General features: G+C 45.8%; 1 protein-coding gene across 1 annotated transcript in view; it reads right to left on the reverse strand.

Moving 5' to 3' along the window:
- LOC119962751 (atrial natriuretic peptide receptor 2) overlaps positions 1-13,561 on the reverse strand; it is a 195,123-nt gene that overhangs the window by 136,050 nt on the left and 45,512 nt on the right. Inside the window, exon 5 of the mRNA XM_038790768.1 lies at positions 589-683. Coding sequence (XP_038646696.1) covers positions 589-683 — 95 coding nt within the window. The remainder of the gene's footprint in view (positions 1-588; positions 684-13,561) is intronic.

Genomic DNA, 13,561 nt, shown 5'->3' on the forward strand with positions numbered 1-13,561 from the left:
AGTTCCTGTTTGTCCATTCCAAATAGAGGTTTCCTCTCCATCCAGATTTCTGTGGCAACCCTCCTAACATTTCCCTGTGGATTTTTCTTTTAGAAATTTTGAGTACCCAATTATTTATTTATTTTTTGCCAATTAAGGGGCAATTTAGAATGGCCAATCCACCTATCTTGCACATCTTTTGGGTTGTGGGGGCGAAATCCACGCAGACACGGGGAGAATGCGCAAACTCCTCAAGAACAATGACCCAGGCCAGGGATTCGTGGATTTTCAACTTATCCAGTTGCTGCAGGTTTAGAGGGATTCATACCATGCACAGTCATTTATCAACATGGGGTAACACTGCTGCCTCACTGTGCTGAGGAGCCAGGTTCGATCCCAGCCCCGAGTCAATGGCCGTGTCGAGATTGCACATTCTCCCCATGTCTGCATGGTTCTCACCCCCATAATCCAAAAGATGTGCTTTCGGTGGATTGGCCACACTAAATTGCCCCTTAATTGGAAAAAATAGAATTGGGTACTCTAAATTTATTCTTAAAATATTATCAACATGGAAATAAATGCTAATACATAACACATAAACATACCAACCTCATATTTCCCAGTTTCTGTGTTGACCATATCCCAGAGACTGAAGTCGATGTCTCTGTCACCATTTTTATCAATGCTCACTAGGCCAGTGACACCTATAATGAAATAAAGATACATAAAGAAAATTAAAACACGTAAAATAACTTACAAATCCCATTTTATACTGGAAATTGATTCCTAGCACTGAAGTTAAAAGTTTATTGCTGAAAAGAGACAAGTTGCTGAATCATTTTGTCTTGCATTCATCAGGACAAATGCAAGAATTTCAAACTATAGGAGTAGACCATTTGGCCTGTCAATATCACAACCATTTGTACTGCAGAAGAAAAGATTGCAGGCTCGTGGGTAAGTTGATGCTGATTGTCCAAGGTGTTGCCATGGGGAATGCAACATGGAACTATCGATTCTGCAAGCTCCCAGGAAATTCCAAAAAATCAGCCCCAGCATATGAACACATGTTGATCTTAGCAAGTGTATGTGAGCCACGTTAAGAACTCAACTAATTATCTTAAATTGGTGGTCAGTGTAGCTCAGGATTGTTCAGCAAGTGCTGCTGCATCACAGAATCACACCTAACAGTAGATGGTTTATTTTGGATTTTGTGAGCACGGGCTGGTTGTTGAATCAAATGGCATGTTCCTTTGGTTGTTCATAAAAGCCAGAGTACAGGCTGTACTCAATCAGCTAGTTAGACAGTTGGATAAAAACAAGGTACTTCGAATGCTGGAAACCTGAAATAAAAACAGAAATTGCTGGATAAACTCAGCATGTCTGGCAGCATCTTTGGAGAGAGAAACAGTTTTAATGTTTTGAGTCTGTATGAATATTCTGTAGAGCTCGCTTGTTGACATTCCAACTTGACCAACGTAGAGGGAAGAGGAGCTAGGAAAGGGATCAAAAGTAAGTTTTTAAACTTTTATTTATACATTCCTCTTTGGACCAGGAAGAGACAGAGTTCTCCTCTGAGCCTTATAAAGAAGTTTTTGGTCTTCCCTTAGCACATTTTCCAAGTGTAGGACCATCCCAAAAAACCTTTGCTCGAGTGCTGGGTCCTTCTTTAGTTTAGTGGCCAGCTTGTATAACCCAATGGTCAGAACTCTCGTCGCTCTTCCATGTTGTTTTCCATGAACCCCAAATGCTCCATTGTCTTGCGAGTGGCTGGGTGAAGGATGTCACAGATAGGTGAAAAAACTTCTGGAAGGGGAGAAAGAGCAGCCAAAAGCTGTAGTCCATTTTGGAACAATGGTTTAACTCAAAGTACATATGGGAGAAAACTTAAGGAGCTAAGTCGTAGATTGAAGAAAAAGAACTCAAGAATGATAATCTTGAATTCATCCCCATGACAAACACCGGAGAGATTGAATGGACAAAGATTAGCTACGTCAATGTGTGGCTGCTGCATTTGGAGTTAGTTCTGGATCATTCGAGAGGGTAAGTAGAGCAATGGGAAAGCATTTAAACTAATATGATAGTGAGAGAGCAATGTGCGGGTTGAAGACTACAACCTAGATTCCAAGCTTCTTGGAATCAAAGATGAAGGCTTGGTGGAAATGAACTATGACAAAATAGTCTGAGGCAGCAAAAAATTTTAAAAATGACATGGGCTAAATCTTCCAGTCTTCAGATCCCTACAATTGAAGACCATAGCAGATGTGATGGGCCGAAGGGACTTTTCTATGCTGTAGACCTCTACGGCTCTATGACCTCTTTGACACTGTGGAGGTTTTAACACATGGACCCATATGGGAATGGGAAGTCTGAACATCTGATGGGCAATTTCCCTCCTCCCTGGGACCATCCATAAATCTCTCCAAGTAGAATAGGAGACTTTGCACACTTTTGTGGTACTTGTTTGTTAGTTACCCAAGAAAGATTAGCATGAGAAAACCGAGGCTAACACCTGGGTAACTCCACAACAGATCCCCTCTAACCTCCTGACTACCTTCCAACCATTTGACTACACCATGCACCCCCCTAACATGGCCTGCCTACACCCCCTGAGCACCCGACTACCCTCTGAACCCATCCTACCACCACCTCCTGATGACCCAACCATCTCCTGACTACCACCAAATCAACAAATATCTGACTACCTCCTGACTCAATGCACCAACCTCCTGATCTGACCACTTCCTGACCCCGATCTGACTACCCCTGACCCCACCCCGCTACCCTCCCAACCTGACTGTCCTGCTGACCCAATAATTGCACTAAGCCCCAACCCAACCCAACTACTCTCTGACGTGACCCAACTACTCATCCAACCTGACCTGACAACACCCCCAACCACAATACCCACTCACCCACCTTCCAACTCATCCATTCACCCACTCACTGACACCATCCACTCACCGATCTACCCAGTTAACTACCTAACCTTCCCTATCGAGCTACCCACAAACTCACTCACTCACTGCCCCATTACCTCATCCATTCACCGACATTCAAAGACTAGAACTTTAACCTACCACACAGCAATTAGGTGACATTAAAAGGGGTTCCGTCCTGTTTCCCTACTCTGCTCTGAAGGAGATCCCTGAGGGGCGTTTCCTTCTGAGTTTCTGTGAAAGCCGGGTTTGGAAGACCTTGGAAGAAATATGCAGGAATGTCAAGTTGGGGAAATGTCCGAGAGCAGCGGCATTCCACTCCTCTTTGCCATTGCTCAGACGATTCAGGCCAATTGATGAACAGCCAACAGTTCAAAGAGTCAAGTTGTGCTCTTTTATTCCTCATCTTTGTTTCTACGCCCTGTTGTGAGCTCTTTTATTTCCTCTCACTGTACTTTCAAGCATCATTACACACTGTTTTTCTTTTCCTACTTTGTTTTTGCAATTTCCACTATACAGTGTTTTTCTTTGCCTATTCTTAAAAGTCTGCTTCCTCCACTTTTACTTAAAATGTCTGTTCCTGCTGTCATTTTTGAGAGTTTGTTTCCTGTGGCTTTTTTTAAAGGTCTGCTCCTATGTTTTTTATGAACATGCCTGTTTCTCATTTGGTTTTTAAATGCATTTGGTTTTTTTCCCAAAAGGTCTTTGTTTCCATTCATTCATTACTTCTTTTATCGGTTCTTCCCAATTAATCTTCTAACTGTCGTTTTTGTCGTATCTTCAACCCATGTTTGCAATGCCTTATTTTCCAAATCACATCCTTGGTATCCCACTTTGCACAACCATCTCTTCCTGACACCAATATTGCCTGAATACTCATGACCTAATTAGTACTTAGTGAGTACTCACTCACAACTCACTACCTCCTGCCATACTGCTGGCATAATGTTTCCCCTCATCCAGTGGTCTCTACCAGCATGGTCCTGGCATTGTCGATCTCACGTTGTTGGCAGGCCTTGAGGCCCACAATGCCAGGGCCACACTGGTAGAGATCATCCAAATAGTGAGGGAAAGACAGGACGGAACCCCTTTTCATGTCGCCTAACTGCTGTGTGGTAGGTTAAAGGTCTAATCTTTGAATGTTGGTGAGTGGATGAGATACTATTGACTCCTGTCCTTGGTTCATTGCTCATCTCTGACAATGTACAAATGTCCCCACAACTTAAAAAAGCTGCAGCCCCCTCTCCTCCAAAAAACAATCCTTCCGTTCCCAAAGAATACCACCTCAAATTTTGCCCTGGATCCTTGTGCCTGCCTCACTCATTGAAAGTATTCTGATAAATATGAAATTATTGTGCTTCCCTAAAACACCACCTCAACCCAGGCCTCATGGCCTCTTGGTCTTCTCACCCACCCTTCTGTGTGGAGTTTGGACCTGCGCAGTGTTGAAAAGTATCTCAATGCGTCCAAAGATCGCAACACAACCAAAAACAGTGAACAACAGAAGAATCATTGGATCACAGAATCTTACAGACAAAGGGAGACGATCCAGCCCACTCTGTCTATCCCGGCTCTTTAAAGGAACAATCCAATTAGTCTCAAGCCTTCGCTCTTTTATTACACTTTCGCAAATGCTTGCCTTTTCAAGTATTTATCCATGTCTCTCTTCCATCTGAATCTGCTTCCATCACCCTTTCAGCAAATGCATCCTTGATCATAACAACACAACACAACACATAAAAGAATTTCTCCTTCCCACCATTCGCCAATTAGCTTAAATCTGGCTACCGGCGCTCACCATCACCGCCCCCCCCCCCCCCCCCCCCCCCCGCACGCTGTGCAGATCCCTGGCGCTGTGAAACAACAGTGATAACCACTGCAGTACCGCCCATCCAAAGAATGAAATCAGGCATCAGGCTTCAAACACTAACATAAAACTTGCTTTCATAAAAAATGAAAACTTGCTTTAATAGAAAATGAAAATTTGCCATTTCATGACGTGTTTTTCTAGTGCAAACTCATAAATTTACAAATAGGTAGAACTCCTATCTGATTGGCCTCTAGAGTTTACAAGGAACTGAATTTATCTGCATTTGTTTGTTTAGGCTACTACTGAATGGGGATATCTTACACAGTGACCGAATGACCAAATCACCTTGCCAGCTAAAAATCATAATTGTATCTGAAACTCCAAACTCCACATGAGAAGATCTGCCAGTATATATAATATATATTGGGCGCGTTTAACTAAAATAAATCAGAGTCCATTCTGGGCAGGATTAGCGAGGCCGTTCCCAGAGCAGCAATGCTATCGAACAACACTCTGTTTTGTTTCTGGGCCCCGGGCGGGTTAACCCCCCCCCCCCCCCATTCCCTCCCGGCCTTAACAGTGCCAGGGTGACACCACCAGGGTGCCCTGGTGGCAATGCCAGGGTGCAGGGGTGGCAGTGCCAAGGTGTCTGGGTGACACTAGCAGTGTCAGGGTGCCACACTGCCCAGAGGCCAACCAGCCAGGGGCTTCCAATCGCCTGGAAGACCCCCCCCCCCCCCCCCACCAAGTGCTATTACCCCTGGTCTCTGTTTGGGGGGAACCAGTGCGAAATGACGCCCTGCTGGGGTCTCATCGGCGAGGCCGAAAGATGCTGAGTGCCTATTAGATCAGCGGCAACATAGCTAAGTGAACTTTTAAGTTCTTTAAACTATGTGAGTCTGGGTCCTGCGCACTGTGGGCGGGATCCAGACTGCGACGAATCGCGAGATCTTATTAGATTTCATGAGGCATAACAACCTTCGGGAATTCCAGAAAAGGCCCCTCCCGGGGGGGTGGCCAGTAAATCATGCCCATTACGTTTCACTAATACACTGCAATCCACTTCAGACTAAATTCTGGCACTGTTGCACTAACTACAGCATAAATTCAAATCAGGCTTTTACCCTCCCCAGATCCAGCAATCTCGGAGCAATAATATGGGTTTTTCATGAAATTAGGCTCCGACATTCTAGCAAATAATTTGGCTGTTGTATATGTTTATTGTAAGGGTGCCAACATCTATAAATAGACAGCACCAAAGTAATCAAGCAAACATTTTCAGAGTGTGGCAAAGTTCCCTCTCCTCAAAAATTTCAAGCTTTCATTCTCTGCACGCTTTGAAATTTATTTAGAGTTCTACCGCTTTAAACAAAAACAGACCATTGATCTCATAGCCCTGAACATCCTTTATACTTTCAAAGAGATATATCACATGCTTTCTAATGTCAATTGGAGATTTCTAATGTCAATTTATTATAGAATGGAAAGCAAGAGGCTCCAGAGTCATAACACAATTCTCTTCAGAGATTAAAACAAATTGTCCTCGAAAATCCTCAGGAACATGAGGCTGGCAGTTAACATTCTGATCATATGGAGAGTGGAACTCTTCCATCAACCCAATCAAAGTTTGCAAGATCAGGGAAAGGGTCCTCCAAGATTGAGGGCTGGATTCTCCCAGAATGGGACTATGTCCCCACGCCGGAGTAAAAACGGTGGAGATTTACTCTAGAAATTCTGATAAACAAGATGAGCTAATTTAATGCCCTGCAGAGGGATAGCAGGGATCCAGAGTAAATCTCGCAGCTTTAGTTCTGGATACGGGCCCCCGCACATCTGGTTTGGGGTCCGCGCATGCGCATGGCAGCGGCCGCGCCGAGTTCCATGACGGAATCAGACTGCAGAGCCACACACAGAAAGGAGACCCCCCTAATCAGCTGCGCGCCCGAGCATCTAGCTGCATGGATCTAATCCCCCGCTGCCGATAAGGCCCCACACCCCCGGTGTCTGATCTCCCCGACCCCGACCAGGGAACTAGGTTGGTTCCTAGCAGAGACTTGCTGGGCAGCCCTCTGTCAGTGGGCCCCCAGCCGCGCGACGTACTCCACCGTCACGCCTATTTGCGGGTCCCGGAGAATCGGCAAACTGGCACCGGGCCCGATTGCGGAGTGAAAGTAGATTCTCTGCCTCCGTGCCGGTCACGATTTTGGCGCGGGGCTATGGAGAATCCAGCCCTGAGTCATTGGTGCATTAAGGCAAAGCTGTGGCATCCATCTGCTAACTACGTCTGAACTGTCAACAGAAGTTAGTCATACCACCCACCCCAAAAAAGGGGGGCCCCTAAAAAAGTTCCCTTATATTCCATGGGCTGGATTCTCTGCAGCCCTTTTCCGAAATCGGTTCTGCCGGAGAATCCACTTTCACGCTGTAATTGGGACCGGCGCCGGTTCGGCGATTCTTCGGGACCCAAAAATCGGCGTAACCACGGAGTACACCGCACGGCTTGGGGCCCATTGGCAGTGGCTCACCTAGCAATCCTCCCCTCCAGACAGAGTCCGCAGTCACCCTGGTCGGGGCGGGAGGACCGGAGGCCAGGGGGGACCTTACAGGCGGCCAGGGATTAGATCCGCCCGGTTAGATGCTCGGGCTCGCGGGTGATTGGGGGCCTCCTTTTTGTGTGTGGTTCCGTGGTCCGAGTCCACCATGGGGGTTCGTATCCGCAGCTAAAGCTGCGAGGTTTACTCTGGGTCCCTGCTGGCCCCCTGCAGAGCATTGAATTAGCGCAACTTGTTTATCGGAATTTCTGGAGTAAAATTCCACCGTTTCTACACCAGTGTGGGGACATAGTCCCATTTTCACTAAACCATGGCAAAGTGATTAGGGCGGTATGGTAGCACATTGGCTAGAGCTGCTGCCTCACATTGCCAGGGATCTGGGTTCAATTCCAACCTTGGGCGACTGTGTGGAGTTTGTATGTTCTCTCCATGTCTGCATGGGTTTCCTCTGGGTGCTTTGGTTTCTTTCCACTATCCAAAGATGTGCAGGTTAGGTGAATTGGCCCAGCTAAATTGCCCCTTTGTGTCCAGAAGATATATAGGCAAAGTGGGATTATGGGGATAGGTTTGGGCATGGTCCTGGATGGGTGCTACTTTGGAGGGGTGGTGCAGAGTCGATGGGCCAAATGGCCTCCTTCTGCACTGTAGGGATTCTATGAAAATGTTGTGATGTTTTAAAAATACAGATATAACAAGGAGGCGGGACCTGAGTCAACCTCAGTTGGAAGAGGGATCCAGTCCCTGTGATGTTGACAGTAATCTAATTCACACACTAGCTGCCTAGGCTAAATGCCCCGCCTCTGCCCTCCCCAACAGTAGATTACCAGGTCTTTAACGGTTAAATTCTGGGAATTGTTGCATAAACTCTGTTTGCATTCCCTTGAGTATATAAGGTTGAGGATTGGTCTAAGGTGTTTAAAGTGATTGAGGAATTTTAGAAGATAGATATACTGATTTCTGGCAGTGGACACCTCAACAACAAGATGACAGAATCTTAAAATTAGGAAGAGATCAGGAAGTACTTTTTCAACCAAATGACTGTGGAAATGTGGAATTCTCTCACCAAAAAGCTGGGGATATTCAGCCAATAAAAATTTGCAAGAGTGCGATTGACAAAGCTTTTCTTTGGTTTCAGCATAAGGTGCAATTCAGGGTCATTTCTAATCAGATTGAATAATAGCAGGTATAACAGTCCTGGCCTTCTTCAAATGACACTCTGAGATATTTTACACCTGCCTAAGCAAGTAAATTGAGACAGGTCCACATGGACTTGATGGGCCAAATGACCTTTTTCTATGATAATGACTCAATGACTTTACGGCATCAAGTCTCTCTGACCAGGTCACAACAGTCTGTGTACTGTACCAAAATACCAGCCAAAGTCTATGCGCACAAGTATGTAGAATGGCTCAATCCTACTGCCTTCTGACTCAAAAGCAACAGAGTTGCCCAATGATCCAAGCTATCAATGCATCAAAAACTAGCAAATCCTACAATTGATATCTTTATTCTGCTTCCCGTATCCAGAAACTCATAGTACTCCGTAGTTTACAAACTGTGTAATTAGTCCCCTCATATGTCATGATGCACTTAGATAAATACAAATATAGATATATGTGGTAGCACAGCCACTTTAAGGGGGCAGGCTCCACGGATCACATGATTGGCTCCAGGCCAATTACGTTGGTGCGAACCCTGCCCACAGGGCGTTTGCTCAGGGCCCTGGGAACAGGACCTTGAACAGTGTGAACCAAGGAGCCAAAGTGTTGAGACCTGTTGTACAGTGTTCAGTGCCTGTTACTAGACTGCCTTTGCCTTTCATCAATAAAGACCTTCTGTTAACTATTTGTCTCGCGCCACACAATAGACATGAAAGGCCTGCACGTATGTAGTACCTCTAATTCTGCCCTCCTGAATAAACCTGGTTTCAATCTCTCTAGGTTTGGTGGCTGTGCCTTAAGTTGTGTTGACCCTAAACTATGGAAGTCACTCCCCACACTTCACCTCCTCTCGACCTCACTGTCCTCCTTTAAGATACTCCTTAAAACCTAACACTTTGGTCTCCGGACCTGAGCCACATTTTGTGATCTCCATTGGAGCTGCCCAGGAAGTTTGAACTTCCAGCAGACATTCACCTGCTTCCTGGAATCCTCCGCAAAAGTCTGACTCTAACTCTAAGACTTTTGACAGTTCTGTGTTACTCACTTAGATAGTTACCCAGGAAATGTTGGACAGAAACATCCTAGTCTAACTCCTGGGTAACTACAGAACTGACCTTCCAATCACTCACATTGACCCCTCACCCCAACTCCCACCCTGACGCCATGTCGACCGTGCTTGACCCCCAACAACTTCCATGTCCAACCTAACTACCCCTCTTGATCATATTAACCCCCTAACTACCTCACTGCAATCACTGCTGGACCCAACTAGCTCCTGGCCTGACTAACATTCCTGAACTGATCTGACAACCCTCAAACCCACCTGTCTACCCAATTACTAACCTGACCACCTGCCACCTCACTGGCCCACCATCCTATCCACCTGCCCAGATACCCAGTTTTCACCCTACCCACATACCGCAGCATCAACCTGCCACACTACCTAACTGCCACTTGATGCACCTGCCACCCTACCCATCTGTCACCTCACCTACTTAGCTGCTAGCTGCATTGAGTGAAACTCTGGAGTTGTTGAAGCTTAGCGAAGAAGGGGAGTGAGGTATTGCTGTGTCTTGTTTCCCTTATTAAATCCTCAGGAGCAGACCAAGGCAAGAGAGCTGGGGATAAGTTGCAACAGTCCTACAGCTTAGAGAACACACCTGTGTAATGTCACAGGCGCGTGTTTGACAGGTGAGTATTTCTCACTTCTACCTTTTCGGTCTTGCTTTACGATTGAAGACGAGGTAGAAAAAATGTTAGCGTGAAACTATAGGTCATAGTAAATTTAAAAACAAATTGAAAATCTAATTAAATAAAATAGAATTACATAAAATAGCAATAAATAGAATAAAATAAAATAAATCTTTAACCTAGGGTTACCCCTATCTCTGGATCTAGAAAGGCTTGATTATCTGCAAATGCTTGCATTCTAAGCATTGTCTGGCATCTTTGAATTTGTCTACATATATGTTTCTGAATATTACCTCTTCATTCACCTGAGGAAGGAGCAGTGCTTCGAAAGCGAGTGTTTGAAACAAACCTGTTAGACTTTAACCTGGTGTTATAAGATTTCTTACTGTAAATAAAATAGGGATGAGGGTCAGGTGATATGTTGTAGCTGCAGCATGTGGGACATGGTGGACACTATTGTGTTTCATAGTGACCATATCTGTAGCAAATGTTGGTTTCTCAAGGAACCTCGGCTCAGAGTTAATGAGTTGCAGTCCAAACTTCAGACATTACGGCACATCAGGGGGAAAGCTATCTGGACACTGTTTCAGGGGGTAGTCGCACCCCTTAGATAACTACTTTTAATTTGGTCAGTAGTTCGGGACAGCAGGGTATGACTACAAGTGAGGCAGGTAGAGAGATCCAAGAGGTAGCACTGTAGGAGCCTCAGCCCCTACCCTTGTCCAACAGGTTTGAGATTCTTGCTCTCTGTGTGGACAAGAGCGGGGACTGTAAGGAGGAAGTGCAAACTGACCAGAGCACCGTGGTACAGGGAACCATTCAAGTGGGGGCCGAAAAGGGAAATGTAGTCGGGATAGAATAGTTGTGGGAATAGACACTGTACTCTGTGACCATGATCGAGAGTCCCGAAAGCTGTGTTGCCTGCTGCCAAGGTTTGGGACACCTACTCCAGTCTGAAGAGGAACTTGCAGTGGGAGGGGAAGAATTGCGGTGTCGTGGTACATGTTAGGCAACAATGACATAGGTAGAAAGAGGAAATAGGTTCTACATGGAGAGTTTGAGAAACTAGGCACTAAATTAAATAACAGTACCTCATAATCTCTGCATTATTACCTGGGTCATGTGCAAATTGGCATAGGGTACATACAATTAGAGAGATGAATATGTGGCTCAAAGTCTGGCATGGGACAAGTGGGTTTCAGTTTGTAAGACACTGGCATCAGTACTGGGGTAAGTGGGAGCTCTATCAGTAGGACAACCTACATCTGAACTGTGTTTGGACCAGCATTCTTGCAAACCATATAACTAGGGAATTAGAGTGGGCTTTGAGGCAGAGGGGATGGGAGGTGCAGTTCTGTGGAGGGGATATGTAACTTACAAAGCATTTCAGTGCATCAGTCTTCACTGTGAAAATACAAATAACATTGCAAAAATGCTAAATAATCAAGGGCAGAAGAGGAGGGGTGGAAAGAAATACAGTAACAATCAGCAGGTAAAATGTACGAGGGAAAATAATGGGACTAAATGCCGTAAAGTCCCCTGAATCTGATGTATTGCATCCCAGGATATTAAAGGAAGTAGCTACAGAGATAATGGATACACTGGTAGTAATCTTCCAAGAATCATTAATTTCTGGGAAAGTCCCAAAGGCTTTGAAAACTGTCAATGTAACATTTTTATTCAAAAAAAAGGGAGGCAAAAACAAGTAGCTTTAGGCCATTAGCTTAACTTCTGTCACTGGGAAAATGTTTGAGTTCACCACAAAGAATGTAATAGCAGAGATTTAAAAAGGCATAATATAATCAAGCAGAGTCAGCATGGCTTCATGAAGGAAAAATCATGTCTGACAAATTTATTAGAATTCTTTGAGGTGAATCTTGTGAGGGGTCTAGTTTGAGGGCTATGGTGACGGCAGCATTGCCAATGGCTCCGAATAGGTATTCAGGGAGCCCAGTGGTGCAGTCCACAGTGAAGATATGGAATCAGTTGAGGAGGCATTATAGGGTGGAAGGGATGTCGGTGTTAACTCCGCTGTGCGAGAATCATGGGTTTGAACCGTGGGAATAGATAGTGTATGCAGGAGGTGGAGGGAAGTGGGGCTGGCCAAGGTGAGGGATCTGTATTTGGAGGAAGGATTCGCCAATCTGGAGGAGCTAAGGGAGAGGTAGAGCTGCTGAGGGGTATCAGGTATCTGCAAGTTAGGGAATTTGTGTGCAAGGTCTGGAGGGGGTTCTCTAGTTTGCCGGGATACACCCTGCGGGTGTGACTGCTGCTTCTGGATGTGGGAGGGGAGGGAAGAATTGGGGATATATACGTGGCTGGGGGGGAGAGCAGGGAGGTGAAGAGCAAGGAGAAATGGGAAGCCGAGTTGGGAGGGGAGATCAATTGGAGAGTATTGAGTGAGGCACTGTGTAGGGTAAACGGGATCTGCTCCTGTGCAAGGATGAGCCTGATAGAGTTTAAGGTGGTGCACAGGGTTCATATGACTTGGGTGAGAATGAGTGGGTTCCTCCAGGGGGTAGCAGATAAGTGTGTGAGGTGTCGGCAGGAGCCAGCGAATGATGCGCACATGTTTTGAGGTTTCAAACAATTGGGAAGATTTTGGGCAGGAGTTTTTGCGGTCTTAGCCTGGATAGTGGAGGAGGAGGTGGACCCGGACACTTTGGTGGCGATATTTGGGGTTTCAGAGAAGCCAGAACTCATGGAGAGGAGGAAGGCCGATGTCGTGGCCTTTGCCTCTCTGATTGCAAGGCGGCGCATTTTACTGGAGAGGCGGTCGGCATCGCCATCGGCGACAGCGGCTTGGTTGGGTGACCTGTACAACTTCCTGCACTTGGAGAAGATAAAATACGAGTTAAGGGGCTCTACAGAGGGGTTTGAGAAAAGGTGGGGGATGTTTGTGATTGTGTTTGAGGAGCTGTTCGTCACAGCGGGGTGAGGGAAGGGGAGGGGTTGAGAGGGTGAAAAAAAAATTCTTTAAGGTGGTAACAAGCAGGAAAGATAACGGGGAACTAGTAGATGTGATATACTTGGATTTCCAAAAAGCATTTGAAAAGGTGCCACACAAAAGGCTACTGAATAGGTGAAGAGCTCATGTTGTTGGGGTTAAGATATGAGCATGGATAGAGAATTGGTTCACTGATAGAAAACAGTGAGTTTGCTAAGAAGGGCATTTTCAGGATGGCAACATAGGGTACCACAGGGATCCGTGTTGGGGCAACAATTATTCACAATATATATTGGGCAGCATGGTAGCATAGTGGTTAGCACTATGGCTTCACAGCGCCAGGATCCCAGGTTCGATTCCCAGCTTGGGTCACTGCCTGTGTGGAATCTGCATGTTCTCCCCGTGTCAGCGTGAGTTTTCTCCGGGTGCTCCGGTTTCCTCCCACAAGTCCCGAAAGACGTGTTATTCGGTAATTTGGATATTCT

Source organism: Scyliorhinus canicula, chromosome 3, assembly GCF_902713615.1.
Source record: "Scyliorhinus canicula chromosome 3, sScyCan1.1, whole genome shotgun sequence".
NCBI classification, from domain to species: Eukaryota; Metazoa; Chordata; class Chondrichthyes; order Carcharhiniformes; family Scyliorhinidae; genus Scyliorhinus; species Scyliorhinus canicula.